The 15116-nt window shown below is 45.4% G+C and overlaps 1 protein-coding gene across 3 annotated transcripts in view; it reads left to right on the forward strand.

Annotated features, from left to right (window-relative positions):
• mospd1 (motile sperm domain containing 1) overlaps nt 1–15116 on the forward strand; it is a 48028-nt gene that overhangs the window by 18155 nt on the left and 14757 nt on the right. For all 3 annotated transcript variants that reach the window (XM_080187964.1, XM_080187965.1, XM_080187966.1), the window contains exon 4: nt 359–582. In XM_080187964.1, the coding sequence (XP_080044090.1) occupies nt 359–582 (224 nt within the window). The remainder of the gene's footprint in view (nt 1–358; nt 583–15116) is intronic.

Genomic DNA, 15116 nt, shown 5'->3' on the forward strand with positions numbered 1-15116 from the left:
GTAACCGCAGATACTTACCCTGCTAGCCCCCCTGACACTAAGGGGTAATTAAGCATGGCCAATCCACCTAATCAGCATATGTGGGAGGAAATCGAAGCACCCAGAGGAAACCCATGCAGACATGAGGAGGATGTGCAGACTCCACACAGACAATGACCAAAGCTGGGAATCAAACCTGGGTCCGTGGCGCTATGAGGCAGCAGTGTTAACCACTGTGCGACTGTGCTGTCTTTGACGGCATGCCTAAAGATTGAGGCCTTTAACTCACAGTTGACCTCAGTGTAGTGCCAGTATGTTGAGGGTTGCTCGGATGCAGTAGTTATGACAGACTGTTTTCTGTCTCTTTTTCCACCCCCAGTGTTATTCGCCACAGAGATGTGCGGCCTTGCCATTATGGTGTCATAGACAAATTCCGATTGCAAGTGTCGGAACAAAGCCAGCGGAAAGCACTAGGTAAAAAGGAGGTCATTTCTGTTCTCCTCCCATCTACAAAGGAGCAACAACAGAAGGAGGAGGAGGACAAACACATCAAAGAGCACCTGGCAGAAGCTGTGTTCTTTGAACAAACCTCATTTCAGCAGGGTAGGTGAATTTTACTGTAGCTTCACCTATCAATTTTTCAACTCAGTACCATGGAGGAGGTTGAGATGAATAGATACTTTTAAGGATAGACACATGCGGAAGCAAGAATTGGAAAGTTATGCTGAAGGGCACAAGAATGATCCCCGGAATGAAGAGCTTGTCGTATGAGAAACGGTTGAGGACTCTGGGTCTGTCTTCATTGGAGTTTAGAAGGATGAGGGGGATCTTATTGAAACTTACAGGATACTACGAGGCCTGGATAGATTGGACGTGGAAAGGATGTTTCCACTAGTAGGAAAAATTAGAACTAGTGGGCACAACCTCAGGCTAAAGGGATGATCCTTTAAAACAGAGATGAGGAGGAATTTCTTCAGCCAGAGGGTGGTGAATCTATGGAACTCTTTGTCGCAGAAGGCGGTGGAGGCCAAATCATTGAGTGTCTTTAAGACAGAGATAGATAGGTTCTTGATTAATTAGGAGATCAGGGATAATGGCGAAAAGGCAGGAGAATGGGGATGAGAAATCCTGCTGTGATAGTGGAGTCGGACATTTTAGGAACTTTCAAGAGGTTATTGGATAGGCACATGGAGCACACCAGAATGATAGAGAGTGGGACAGCTTGATCTTGGGTTTGGACATAACTCAGCACAACTTTGAGGGCCGAAGGGCCTGTACTGTACAGTGCTGTACTGTTCTATGTTCTATGAGAAAAGTATCAGCCATGATTGAATGGTGGAGCAGATTCAGTAGGCCAAGTGGCCTAATTCTGCTCCTATATCTTAGGGTCTTATAGGAGGAGGCCTAGGTGATGCATTACTACTGACAAAGTTTATAAATACAAGTTATTGTTCAATTGGAGGAGACAGACTGTCCACAGTAAACTGCGAAAATCTGTTAATTGGTAAAACGACAGAAGATCAATGCGAGGTGTTCAGAAAATAGTTCAATTTGATTAGAGTGGTGAACTGCAGGTGCTGATAAGTAGATGGATGAGATGATAGTGGTAGCCCTGGCTCAGAGAAGGGCTGGACTGGGTACTAAATATCCCTGGATACGAGATAAACATAAGAACATAAGAAATAGGAGCAGGAGTCGGCCAGCTAGCCCTTCGAGCCTGCCCAGCCATTCAGTAAGATCATGGCTGATCTGAAGTGGATCAGTTCCACTTTCTTGCTTTCTCCCCATAACCCTTAATTCCCTTGTCTATCAAAACCTATCTACCCGTGACTTAAATATATTTAGTGAGGTAGCCTCCACCACATCAACGGGCAGAGAATTCCAGAGATTCACCATCCTTTGAGTGAAGAAGTTGCTCCTCAACTCTGTTCTAAACTGCCCCCCACTTATCTTGAGGGTGTGCCCTCTAGTCCTGAGTGCCCTCTAGTGCTGTCTAGATGTTCAGGATAAATAGGGAAGGAAAGAGAGGATTGGGGTTGACGGTATTGATTAAGGCAAATATTACAGTGCTGGAAAGGGTCCAGGATACAATCTGCTAAGTTACAGTTAAGAAACAGCAGTGATAACATTACATTATGGGTGCATTCTATAAACCAAAGAAATTGTAGAGTGGTACATAAACTGTAGTTATAATGGAGGACTCCAATTATTCTAATGTAAGCTGGGATAGTAATGGTGTAGAGAGCAGAGAGGGGGAAGAATTTCTGAAGTGTGTTCAAGAGAATGTTCAATATCATTGCAGCAAGGTGGAGAGATTGCTGACTGTAGTTCGCAGGAATGAGTTGATACAAGTGGATCAATTGTGTCATGAGGGGAACATTTAAGAGACAGTGATTATAGTTGGCTTTTAGCTCTGACAAAAGCTCATCCAAACTCAAAATATTGGCTCTGTTCTTTCTCCACTGACACTGTCAAACCTGCTGAGATTTTCCAGCATTTACTGCATCTGCAGTATTTTGCTTTTGTCCTAATGATTATAGTAGATCTGAGTTAGCTATGGAAAAGGGCAAGGATCAATCCAAAGTAAAAATAATTAAATGGGTAGAAAAGGATCTGGCCCTGGTACATTGAAATCATGTAAAACTAACAGAACAATGGGCTGCCTTTAAGAACAAAGAAAAAAGAAAATTACAGCACAGGAACAGGCCCTTCGGCCCACCAAGCCTGCACCAACCACGCTGCCTGATTTAACTAAAACCCCCTACCCTTCCAGGGACCATATCCCTCTATTCCCATCCTATTCATGTATTTGTCAAGATGCCTCTTAAAAATCACTATCGTATCTGCTTCCAATACCTCCCCCAGCAACAAGTTCCAGGCACTCACTACCGTCTAAAAAAATCTGCCTCGTACATCTTTAAACCTTGCCCCTCACACCTTAAACCTGTGCCCCCTGGTAATTGACTCTTCCACCCTGGGAAAAAGCTTCTGACTATTCACTCTGTCCATGCCTCTCATAGTCTCATAGACTTCTATCGGGTCACCCCTCAACCTCCGTCGTTCCAGTGAGAGTTAAAGAGGAGTACAGTCCAATGTACATTCCCAGGAAGGGTAAAGGCAGGGTAAACAAATCCAAAACTCTCTAGATGACAAAAGAGTATGGGAGTAAGATAAAGCAAAAAGAAAGTATGTATGACAGAGAAAGATTATAAATACAAAAAAAATGCAGAAATTCTGAAAAATACTTTTGTGATTTGATTTATTATTGTCACACGTATTAGTATACAGTGAAAAGTATTGTTTCTTGCATGCTACACAGATGAAAACATAGGGAAGGAAAGGACAGGGTGCAGAATGTAGTGTTATAGTCATAGCTGGGGTGTAGAGAAAGATCAACTTAATGCAAGGTAAGTCCATCCAAAAGTCTGATAGCAGCAGGGAAGAAGCTGTTCTTGAGTCAGTACGTGACTTCTGTTCCCCGACAGAAGAAGGTGGGAGAGAGTACTTCCAAGGTGCATGGGGTCCTTAATTATGCTGGCTGCATTTCCGAGGCAGTGGGAAATGCAGACAGTGTCAGTGGATAGGCAGCTGGTTTGAGTGATGGACTGGGCTTTGTTCATGACCTTTGTAGTTTCCTGTGGTCTTGGGCAGAGCAGGAGCCATACCAATCTGTGATACAACCAGAAAGAGTGCTTTCTGTGGTGCATCTGTAAAATTTGGTGACAGTCATAGCAGATATGCCAAATGTCCTTAGTCTCCTGAGAAAATAAAGGCTTTGGTGGTTTTTTAACTATATTGTCGGTGTGGAGGGATCAGGACAGGCTGTTGATGATCCGGGTACCTAGAAACTTGAAGTTCTTGACCATTTCCGTTTCACCCCTGTTGACATAGACAGGGGCATGTTCTCCTTTATGCTTTCTGATGACAATCTCCTTTGTTTTGTTGACATTGAGGGAGAGATAATTGTCACCGCACCAGTTCGACAGATTCTCTATCTCATTCCTGTACTTTGCCTCTTCATTTTTTGAGATCCGACCCCACTATGGTGGTGTCATCAACAAACTTCATTACTGAGTTGGAGGGGAATTTGGCCACGCAGTCACAGATGTATAAGGAGTATAGTAGGGGGCTGAGAACACAGCCTTGTGGGGCACTGGCGTTGAGGATGATCGTGGAGGAGGTGTTGTTGCCGATCCTTACTGATTGCAGTCTGTGGGTTAGGATGTTCAGGATCCAGTCGCAGAGGGAGGTGCCGAGGCCCAGGCCACAGAGTTTGGAGATGAGTTTTGTAGGAATAACAGTGTTGAAGGCTGAGCTGTAGTCAATAAATAGGAGTCTGACATAGGTGTCCTTGTTATCTAGGTGCTTATTGCCTATACACAGTTTCTATCGAGGAACCCTCAAGGGAGCAAGCTATCCTAGATCTGGTCATGTGTAATGAGATGGGAATAATTAATAATCTTGCAGTTAGAGATCCTCTTGGAAGCAGCAATCACAGTATGGTTGAATATAAAATACAGATGGAACGTGAGAAGGTTAAATCCAATACCAGTGTCTTGTGCTTAAACAAAGGAGACTATAAAGGGATGAGGAAGACATTGGCTAAGGTAGACTGGGAGCAAAAACTTTATGGTGGGACAATTGAGGAACAGTGGGGGACTTTCAAAGGGATCTTTCACAGTGCTCAACAAACTTACATACCAGTGATTAGGAAGGACCATAGAAAAAGAGATAATCAGCCATGGATATCTAAGGAAATAAAGGAGGGTATCAAATTGAAAGAAAATGCATACAAAGTGGCAAAGATTAGTGGGAAACTAGAGGATTGGGAAATCTTTAAAGATCAACAAAAAGCCATGGAAAAAGCAATAAAGAAAGATAAGATGGATTATGAGAGTAAACTAGCCCAGAAAATAAAAACAGCAAAAGTTTCTATAAATATATAAAACGAAAAAGAATCCTTAGAATCCCTACAGTACAGAAAGAGGTCATTCGGCCCATCGAGTCTGTACCGACCACAATCCCACCCAGGCCCTACTGGCATATCCCTACATATTTACCCACTAATCTCTCTAACCTATACATGTCAGGACACTAAGGGCAATTTTAGCATAGTCAATCGACCTGACCCGCACAGCTTTGGACTGTGGGAGGAAACTGGAGCACCCGGAGGAAACAAGGAGAATGTGCAAACTCCACACGGACAGTGACCTGAGCCGGGAATTGAACCCAGGTCCCTGGAGCTGTGAAGCAGCAGTGCTAACCACTGTGCTACTGTGCCGCGCAGAGTGGCTAAAGTAAACATTGGTCCTTTAGAGGACGAGAAGAGGGATCTAATAACTGGAAATGAGAAAATGGCTGAGGCATTGAACAGGTATTTTGTGTTGGTTTTCACAGTGGAAGACACAAATAACATCCCAAAAATTGATGACAGGAAAGCTATGGCAGGTGAAAACCTAGAACCTATCGTTATCACGAAAGAGGTAGTGTTGGGCAAGTTAATGGGGCTAAAGGTAGACAAGTCTCCTGGTCCTGATGGAATGCATCCCAGGGTACTAAAAGAGATGGCGGAAGAAACAGCAAATGCACTAGTGGTAATTTACCAAAATTCACTGGACTCTGGGTGGTTCCCGCAGATTGGAAAACAGCAAATGTGATGCCACTGTTTAAAAAAAGGAGGTAGACAAAAGGCAGGTAACTATAGGCCGGTTAGCTTAACTTCTGCAGTAGGGAAAATACTTGAATCTATCATCAAGGAAGAAATAGCGAGATAACTGGATATAAATTGTCCTATTAGTAAGACGCAGCATGGGTTCATATTTGACTAATTTGGTGGAATTCTTTGAGGACATTACATGTGCAGTGGACTGTGGAGAGCCTGTGGATGTGGTGTATCTGGATTTCCAGAAGGCATTTGAAAAGGTGCCGCACTAAAGACTGCCGCGTAAGATAAAGATGCACAGTGTTATGGGTAATGTATGGATAGACGATTGGTTAACTAACAAAAAGCAAAGGGTGGGGGTAAATGCATGTTTTTTTGGTTGGTGATTAGTGGTGTGCCTCAGGGATCGGTGTTGGGACTGCAATTGTGTACGATTTACATAGATGATTTGGAGTTGGGGACCAAGTGTAATGTGTCAAAATTTGCAGATGACACTAAGATGGGTGGAAGAGCAAAATGTGCAGAGGACGCTGAAAGTCTGCAAAGGGATATAGATAATCTAAGTGAGTGTACTCCAACCGCCAGACCCTCGCCCAATGTTGATAAATGTGAGGTCATCCATTTTGCTAAGAATAACAGCAAAATGGACTATTATTTAAATGGTAAAAAATTGCAGCATGCTGCTGTGCAGAGGGACCTGGGTAACCTTGTGCAGGAATCTCAAGGAGTTGGTTTGCAGGTGCAGCAGGTAATTAAAAAGGCAAATGGAATTTTATCCTTCATTGCTAGAGGGATGGAGCTTAAAAACAATGAGATTATGTTGCAGCTGTATAAAGTGCTGGTGAAGCCATACTGGGAGTACTGTGTACAGTTTTGGCCTCCTTACTTGAGGAAGGATATACTGGCATTGGTAGAAAGGATATACAGGCAGAGAAGATGCACTAGGTCTATTCTGGAGTTGAGAGGGATGGCTTATGAGGAGAGACTGAGTAGACTGGGGCTATACTCATTGGAATTCAGAAGAATGAGGGGAGATCTTATATGTTTCTATAAGATTATGAAGGGAATAGAGAAGATAGAAGCAGGGAAATTGTTTCCACTGGTGGGTGAAACTAGAACTAGGGGGAATGGCCTCAAAATAAGGGGAAGCAGATTTAGGACTGAGTTGAGGAGGAACTTCTTCACACAAAGGGTTGTGAATCTGTGGAATTCCCTGCCCAGTGAAGCAGTTGAGGCCACCTCATTGAATGTTTTTAAGGCAAGGATAGACACGTCTTTGAACAGTCAAGGAATTAAGGGTTATGGTGAGCGGGCGGGTAAGTGGAGCTGAGTCCACGAAAAGATCAGCCATGATCTTATTGAATGATGGAGCAGGCTCGAGGGGGCAGATGGCCTCCTCCTGCTCCTAGTTCTTATGTATTTATCCCTCTTCACTTCCCACTCATGGATCTTATCAAGATTCACCTTGAAAGTTGCTAATGTGCTTGCTTCCACCATTTCTACTGGCAGTGTATTCCACCTACTCGCCATCCTCTGCATGAAAAACATTCCTCACACATCTCCCTAAATTTACCCCTCTTCATCTTGAACCTGTGCTCTCTTGTAGGTGACCTTTCCATCCTGGGAAAAAGCGTCTGACTATCCACCCTATCTATGCCTCTCATAATTTTATAGATCTCTGTCAGGTCGCCCTCAGCCTCCGACGTTCAAGTGAAAACAATCCAAGTTTTTCTAACCTCTTCTTGTACCTAAACCAGGCAACATCATGGTAAATCCTTGCACTCTCCCCAGATCATTCAGATCCTTCTGATAGTGTGGCTAACAGAATTGCATGCAATATTCCAAATGTGGCTAAAGTGAAGTTTTATACTGCCATAACAAAAGTTGCCAACTTTTAAATCCGATACTCTGGCCGATGGCTGTGTGACTTCTTGACCATCTCATCTACCTGTGTTGCCATTTTCTGGAATCTGTGAACCTACATGCCCAGATTCCTCTGGCAATGCTCCTAAAAGTTCTGCCAGTTACTGTATAGTTCGCAAGTGAATTTGATCTTCCAAAATGCATCACCTTGTATTTGTCTGGATTAAACACCATCTACCATTTCTCTCCCCAAGTCTCCAATCTATCTATATCCTTCTGTATCCTTTGACATTCCTCATCACTATCTGCAGTTCTGCTTATTTATGTATCATCCGCAAGCTTACTAATTGGACAACCTACATTTTCCTCCAGATCTTTTATAAATATTACAAGCGCTGATTCAGCAGTGATCCCCATGGAATACCGCAATCTTCATTCTGAAAACACCCTTCCACCACTACCCCCTACCTTCTATAACCAAGCCAGTTCTGTATTCATCTAGCCAGCCCATCCTGCTTCCCTGAAAATTTACCTTTTGTACCTATCTGCCATGTGGAACCTTAACAAATGCTTTATTAAAGTCCATATAAACTACATCCACAGCCCTTCCCTCAGCAATTATTCTTGTCACGTCCTCAAAAAACTGAATCAAGTTGGTGAGACATGACCTTCCCCATACAAAACCATGCTCCCTGTCACTAACAAGTCCATTCATTTCCAAATGCGAATAAATCCTGCCTCTCAGTATCTTCTCTAAAAGCTTCATAAGAAATAAGAACATAAGAAATAGGAGCAGGAGTAGGCCATCTAGCCCTTCGAGCCTGCCCCGCCATTCAATAAGATCATGGCTGATCTGTTGTGGCTCAGTTCCACTTTCCCGCCCTCTCCCCATAACCCTTAATCCCCTCTCTTATCAAGAACCCATCAACCCGCTTCTTAAAAATATTTAGCGAGGCAGCCTCCACCACTTCAACGGGCAGAGAATTCCAGAGATTCACCACCCTTTGAGTGAAGAAGTTCCTCCTCAACTCCGTTCTAAACCGCCTCCCCTTTATCTTGAGGCTGTGCCCCCTAGTCCTACTGTCTTTTTTGAGCGGGAAGAGTCTCTCCACCTCTATCCTATCCATCCCATTCATCATCATATACGTCTCAATGAGATCTCCCCTCATTCTTCTAAACTCTAACGAGTACAAGCCTAGTTTATTCAGCCTCTCCTCATAGCTCAATCCCCTCAACTCCGGTATCAGCCTAGTAAACCTCCTCTGCACTCCCTCCAGGGCCAAAATATCCTTGCGCAGGTGCGGCGCCCAAAACTGCACACAGTACTCCAGCTGCGGCCTCACCAATGCCCTATACAGCTGCAGCAAGACCTCCCTACTTTTATATTCAATCCCCCTCGCTATGAAGGCCAGCATCCCATTCGCCTTCCTGACCACCTGCTGCACCTGCAAGCTGGGTTTTTGCGACTCATGCACAAGGACCCCGAGGTCCCTCTGCACCGTCGCCTGCTGCAGTTTTTCGCCACGTAAGTAATAGTTCTTCCTACCAAAGTGGACCACCTCACACTTGCCAACATTAAATTCCATTTGCCATTTCCTGGCCCATTCGCCCAGCCTATCTAGATCCTTCTGCAGACTCTCCACACCCTCCGCACAATTTGCCTTTCCCCCAATCTTGGTGTCATCAGCAAATTTCGACACCCTGCACTCGGTTCCCTCCTCCAGATCATCTATATAAATGGTAAATAGCTGAGGCCCCAGCACCGACCCCTGGGGCACCCCACTAGTCACCAACCGCCAATCCGAATAGCACCCATTGACCCCCACTCTCTGCCTCCTATTTGACAACCAATCCTCTATCCACGCTAACACCCTACCCCCAACTCCATGCCCCTCGACCTTCTGCAATAACCTCTTGTGAGGTACCTTGTCAAACGCCTTCTGAAAATCCAGAAAGACCACATCCACCGGCTCTCCTCTATCCACCGCCCTAGACACATCCTCATAGAACTCCAGTAAATTTGTCAGACACGACTTCCCTTTAATCCCCACCACTGACGTCAGGCTCACTTGCCTGTAATCACCCGGATTATCTCTGTTTTCATTCTTAAACAAAGGAACAATTTTGACCATTGTTCAGCCCTCTGGGACCTCGCCAGGTCATATGTAGAAGACTGTGGCAAGTTTGAATAAGGTAGACAAGAGAAAAGCTGTTCCCATTAGCTAATGGTACAAGGAATAGGGAACACAGATTTGAGGTTTTGGGCTAGAATGTAATAAGAACCATAGAACGATGGAAACGATGCTGCACAGAAGGAGGCCATTTGGCCCATCTTGTCCATGCTGATCCAAATACATCCCAGTAACCTTTCCGATTCCATCTTCCTGCATATGACCCATAGTCCTGTTGCTTACAGCACTTGATGTGCAGATCCAGGTAATTTAGGGTCTCTGACTCCACCACCACCGTAGGCAGTGAATTCCAGACACCCACCACCCTTTGCATATAATGGTTTTTCCTCAAGCTCCCTCTACTCTTTCTCTCACTTATGACCCCTGGTTTTCAAACTTTCTGCCAAGAGAAACTATCTCTTCCCCTCACAGTGCTGTACACCTTGATCATGTCACCCCTCAATCTTTTTTGTTCCAATGATAACAATCCAAACCTCTTTAACCTCTCTTCATAGCTGCAATTCTCCAGCCCTGACAACGTTTTAGTAAATCTCCTCTGCACCCTCTACCCTCTCCAGAACAATTATGTCCTTCCTGTATTGTGGTGACCAGAACTGCACCCATTGTTTAAGAAGGGGAACAGAGACTTCCCTGGGAATTATAGACCGGTGAGTCTTACTTCTGTTGTGGGCAAGGTTTTAGAAAGAATTATTAGGGATAGGATTTATAGTTATTTGGAGAGTAATGAATTGATTAGAGACAGTCAGCATGGTTTTGTAGCAGGTAGGTCGTGCCTTACTAACCTTATTGAGTTCTTTGAGAAAGTGACCAAAGAGGTGGATGGGGGTAAGGCAGTTGACGTATATATGGATTTTAGTAAGGCGTTTGATAAGGTTCACCATGGTCGGCTTCTGCAGAAAATGCAGATGTATGGGATTGGGGGTAATCTAGGTACTTGGATCAGGAATTGGTTAGCAGATAGGAGACAGAGGGTGGTGGTTGATGGTGAATATTCGTCATGGAGTTCGGTTATGAGTGGTGTGCCTCAGGGATCTGTTTTGGGGCCACTGCTGTTTGTAATTTTTATTAATGATCTGGATGAGGGTATAGTTGGGTGGATTAGTAAGTTTGCTGATGACACCAAAGTCGGAGGTGTGGTAGATTGTGAGGAAGGGTGTCATAGTTTGCAGGGAGACTTAGACAGGTTGCAGAGCTGGGCCGCGAGGTGGCGGATGGAGTTTAATGCGGAGAAGTGTGAGGTAATTCATTTCAGTAGGAGTAACAGATGTGTTGAGTATAGGGCTAACGGGAGGACTTTGAATAGTGTGGAGGAGCAGAGGGATCTAGGTGTATGTGTACATAGATCCCTGAAAGTTGGGAATCAAGTAGATAAGGTTGTTAAGAAGGCATACGGTGTCTTGGCGTTTATTGGTAGGGGGATTGAATTTAGGAGTCGCAGCGTTATGTTGCAACTGTACACAACTCTGGTGCGGCCGCACTTGGAGTACTGTGTGCAGTTCTGGTCCCCACATTACAGGAAGGACGTGGAGGCTTTGGAGAGGGTGCAGAGGAGGTTTACCAGGATGTTGCCTGGTATGGAGGGGAGGTCCTATGAGGAGAGACTGAGGGATTTGGGGTTGTTTTCGCTGGAAAGAAGGAGGCTAAGAGGGGATCTTATTGAAACATATAAGATGATTAGAGGCGTTGTTTAAGAAGGGTGCCAGGCAAAAGGCAGGGAATTATAGGCCGGTTAGTTTAACGTCTGTGGTAGGTAAAATGTTAGAATCCGTCATTAAGGAGGAAATTGTGAGGCATCTTGAAGGGAATTGCTTGATAGAGCAGACGCAGCACGGTTTCATTAAAGGGAAGTCGTGTCTGACAAATTTACTGGAGTTCTATGAGGATGTGTCTAGGGCGGTGGATAGAGGAGAGCCGGTGGATGTGGTCTTTCTGGATTTTCAGAAGACATTTGACAAAGTACCTCACAAGAGGTTATTGCAGAAGGTCAGGGGACTTGGAGTTGGGGGTAGGGTGTTAGCGTGGATAGAGGATTGGTTGTCAAATAGGAGGCAGAGAGTGGGGGTCAACGGGTGCTATTCGGATTGGCGGATGGTGACTAGTGGAGTGCCCCAGGGGTCGGTGCTGGGGCCTCAGCTTTTTACCATTTATATAGATGATCTGGAGGAGGGAACCGAGTGTAGGGTGTCGAAATTTGCGGATGTCACCAAGATTGGGGGAACGGCAAATTGTGCGGAGGGTGTGGAGAGTCTGCAGAAGGATCTAGATAGGCTGGGCGAATGGGCCAGGAAATGGCAAATGGAATTTAATGTTGGCAAGTACGAGGTGGTCCACTTTGGAAGGAAGAATGGTAGGAAGGACTATTACTTACGTGGCGAAAACTGCAGCAGGCGATGGTGCAGAGGGACCTCGGGGTCCTTGTGCATGAGTCACAAAAACCCAGCTTGCAGTTGCAGCAGGTGGTCAGGAAGGCGAATGGGATGCTGGCCTTCATAGCGAAGGGGATTGAATATAAAAGTAGGGAGGTCTTGCTGCAGCTGTATAGGGCATTGGTGAGGCCGCAGCTGGAATACTGTGTGCAGTTTTGGGCGCCGCACCTGCGCAAAGATATTTTGGCCTTGGAGGGAGTGCAGAGGAGGTTTACTAGGCTGATACCGGAGTTGAGGGGGTTGAGCTATGAGGAGAGGCTGAATAAACTAGGCTTGTACTCGTTAGAGTTTAGAAGAATGAGGGGAGATCTCATTGAGACGTATAAGATGATGAATGGGATGGATAGGATAGAGGTGGAGAGACTCTTCCCGCTCAAAAAAGACAGTAGGACTAGGGGGCACAGCCTCAAGATAAAGGGGAGGCGGTTTAGAACGGAGTTGAGGAGGAACTTCTTCACTCAAAGGGTGGTGAATCTCTGGAATTCTCTACCCGTTGAAGTGGTGGAGGCTACCTCGCTAAATATTTTCAAGAAGCGGGTTGATGGGTTTTTGATAAGAGAGGGGATTAAGGGTTATGGGGAGAGAGCTGGAAAGTGGAACTGAGCCACGACAGATCAGCCATGATCTTATTGAATGGCGGGGCAGGCTCGAAGGGCTAGATGGCCTACTCCTGCTCCTATTTCTTATGTTCTTATGTTCTTATGGGTGATATTGATCTTGAACTCACTGCTGACAAGGTAGAAGCAGGGATTAACAATTATTTCTAAAGGAAGTTGGATGGGAATAAAACTTTCAGGGCTACAGGGATAAAGTGTGATAATTGGACTGAATGGATTCCTCTGCAGAGAGCTAGTATGGGCTGATTCGATGAGCTGATTGGCCTCTTGTATGGTAAGTGGCTCTATCCTTCATGAGAAGTGTGAAAAGATATATTTTGTATGTTGAATGAGAGGTGATATAAAATAAAGGATACAATTCCAAAGGGGGAGTGCAGGAGCAGAGGGAACTGAGTAAATGTGCACAAATTGTGGCAGGACAAAGAACAAAAACAAAGAACAATACAGCACAGGAACAGGCCCTTCGGCTCTCCAAGCCTGCTCATGCACCCGACTAGACCATTCATTTGTATCCCTCTATTCCCAGTCTGTTCATGTGGCTATCTAGATAAGCTCAAAAAAGACAGTAGGACGAGGGGGCACAGCCTCAAGATAAAAGGGGGGCGGTTTAGAACGGAGTTGAGGAGGAACTTCTTCACTCAAAGGGTGGTGAATCTCTGGAATTCTCTGCCCGTTGAAGTGGTGGAGGCTGCCTCGCTAAATATTTTTAAGACGCAGGTTGATGGGTTTTTGATAAGAGAGGGGATTGAGGGTTATGGGGAGAAAGCGGGAAAGTGGAACTGAGCAGCGACAGATCAGCCATGATCTTATTGAACGGCGGGGCAGGCTCGAAGGGCTAGATGGCCTACTCCTGCTCCTATTTCTTATTTTCTTATGTTCTTAATCGATCCCAGCATGTCCGCCTCTACCACCTTGCTTGGCAGTGCATTCCAGGCCCTCACCCACCCTCTGTGTAAAATATGTCCCTCTGATATTTGAGTTAAACCTCACCCTCCCTCACCTTTGAACTTGTGACCCCTCGTGATCGTCACCTCCGGCCTGGGAAAAAGCTTCTCACTGTTCACCCAACTATGCCCTTCATAATTTTATACACCTCTATTAGGTTGCCCCTCATCCTCCGTCTTTCCAGGGAGAACAACCCCAGTTTACCCAATCTCTCCTCATAGCTAAGACCCTCCATACCAGGCAACATCCCGGTAAACCTTTTCTGTACTCTCTCCAAAGCCTCCACGTCCACGTCGACAGATTGAGAAAGTGGTCATAAAGGTATGCAGGATCCTTGGCTTTATATATATTGGCACAGAGTACAAAAGCAAGAAGTTATGATGAACCTGCCAAAAACACTAGTTTGGCTACAACTGGAGTATTATGTCCCGTTCCGAGCATCACACATTGGGAGGGATGTGAAAGAAGCAATAAAGAGGGTGCAGAGCGGGTTCACAAGAATAGTTCCAGGAATTAAAAACTCCAGTACCATGGATAGGTTGGAGAAGCTAGGGTTGTTCAACTTTGAGAAGAGAAGGTTGAGAAGAGAATTGATAGAGGTTTAGAACGGCACAGTGGTTAACACTGCTGCTTCACAGCACCAGGGACCCGGGTTCAGTTCCCAACTTGGGTCACTGTTTGTGTGGAGTCTACATGTTAGAACATACGGTGCAGAGGGACCTCGGGGTCCTTGTGCATGAGTCGCAAAAACCCAGCTTGCAGGTGCAGCAGGTGGTCAGGAAGGTGAATGGGATGCTGGCCTTCATAGCGAGGGGGATTGAATATAAAAGTAGGGAGGTCTTGCTGCAGCTGTATAGGGCATTGGTGAGGCCGCAGCTGGAATACTGTGTGCAGTTTTGGGCGCCGTACTTACGCAAGGATATTTTGGTCTTGGAGGGAGTGCAGAGAAGGTTTACTATGCTGATGCCGAAGTTGAGGGGGTTGAGCTATGAGGAGAGGCTGAATAAACTAGGCTTGTACTCGTTAGAGTTTAGAAGAATGAGGGGAGATCTCATTGAGACGTATAAGATGATGAATGGGTTGGATAGGATAGAGGTGGAGAGGCTCTTCCCGCTCAGAAAGGACAGTAGGACTAGGGGGCACAGCCTCAAGATAAAGGGGGGGCGGTTTAGAACGGAGTTGAGGAAGAATTTCTTCACTCAAAGGGTGGTGAATCTCTGGAATTCTCTGCCCGTTGAAGTGGTGGAGGCTGCCTCGCTAAATATTTTTAAGACGCGGGTTGATGGGTTTTTGATAAGAGAGGGGATTAAGGGTTATGGGGAGAGGGTGGGAATGTGGAACTGAGCCAAGACAGATCAGCCATGATCTTATTGAATGGCGGGGCAGGCTCGAAGGGCTAGATGGCCGACTCCTGCTCCTATTTCTTATGTTC

The sequence above is a fragment of the Carcharhinus amblyrhynchos genome, chromosome 4, assembly GCF_965287045.1.
Source record: "Carcharhinus amblyrhynchos chromosome 4, sCarAmb.v2.hapA, whole genome shotgun sequence".
NCBI lineage: Eukaryota > Metazoa > Chordata > Chondrichthyes > Carcharhiniformes > Carcharhinidae > Carcharhinus > Carcharhinus amblyrhynchos.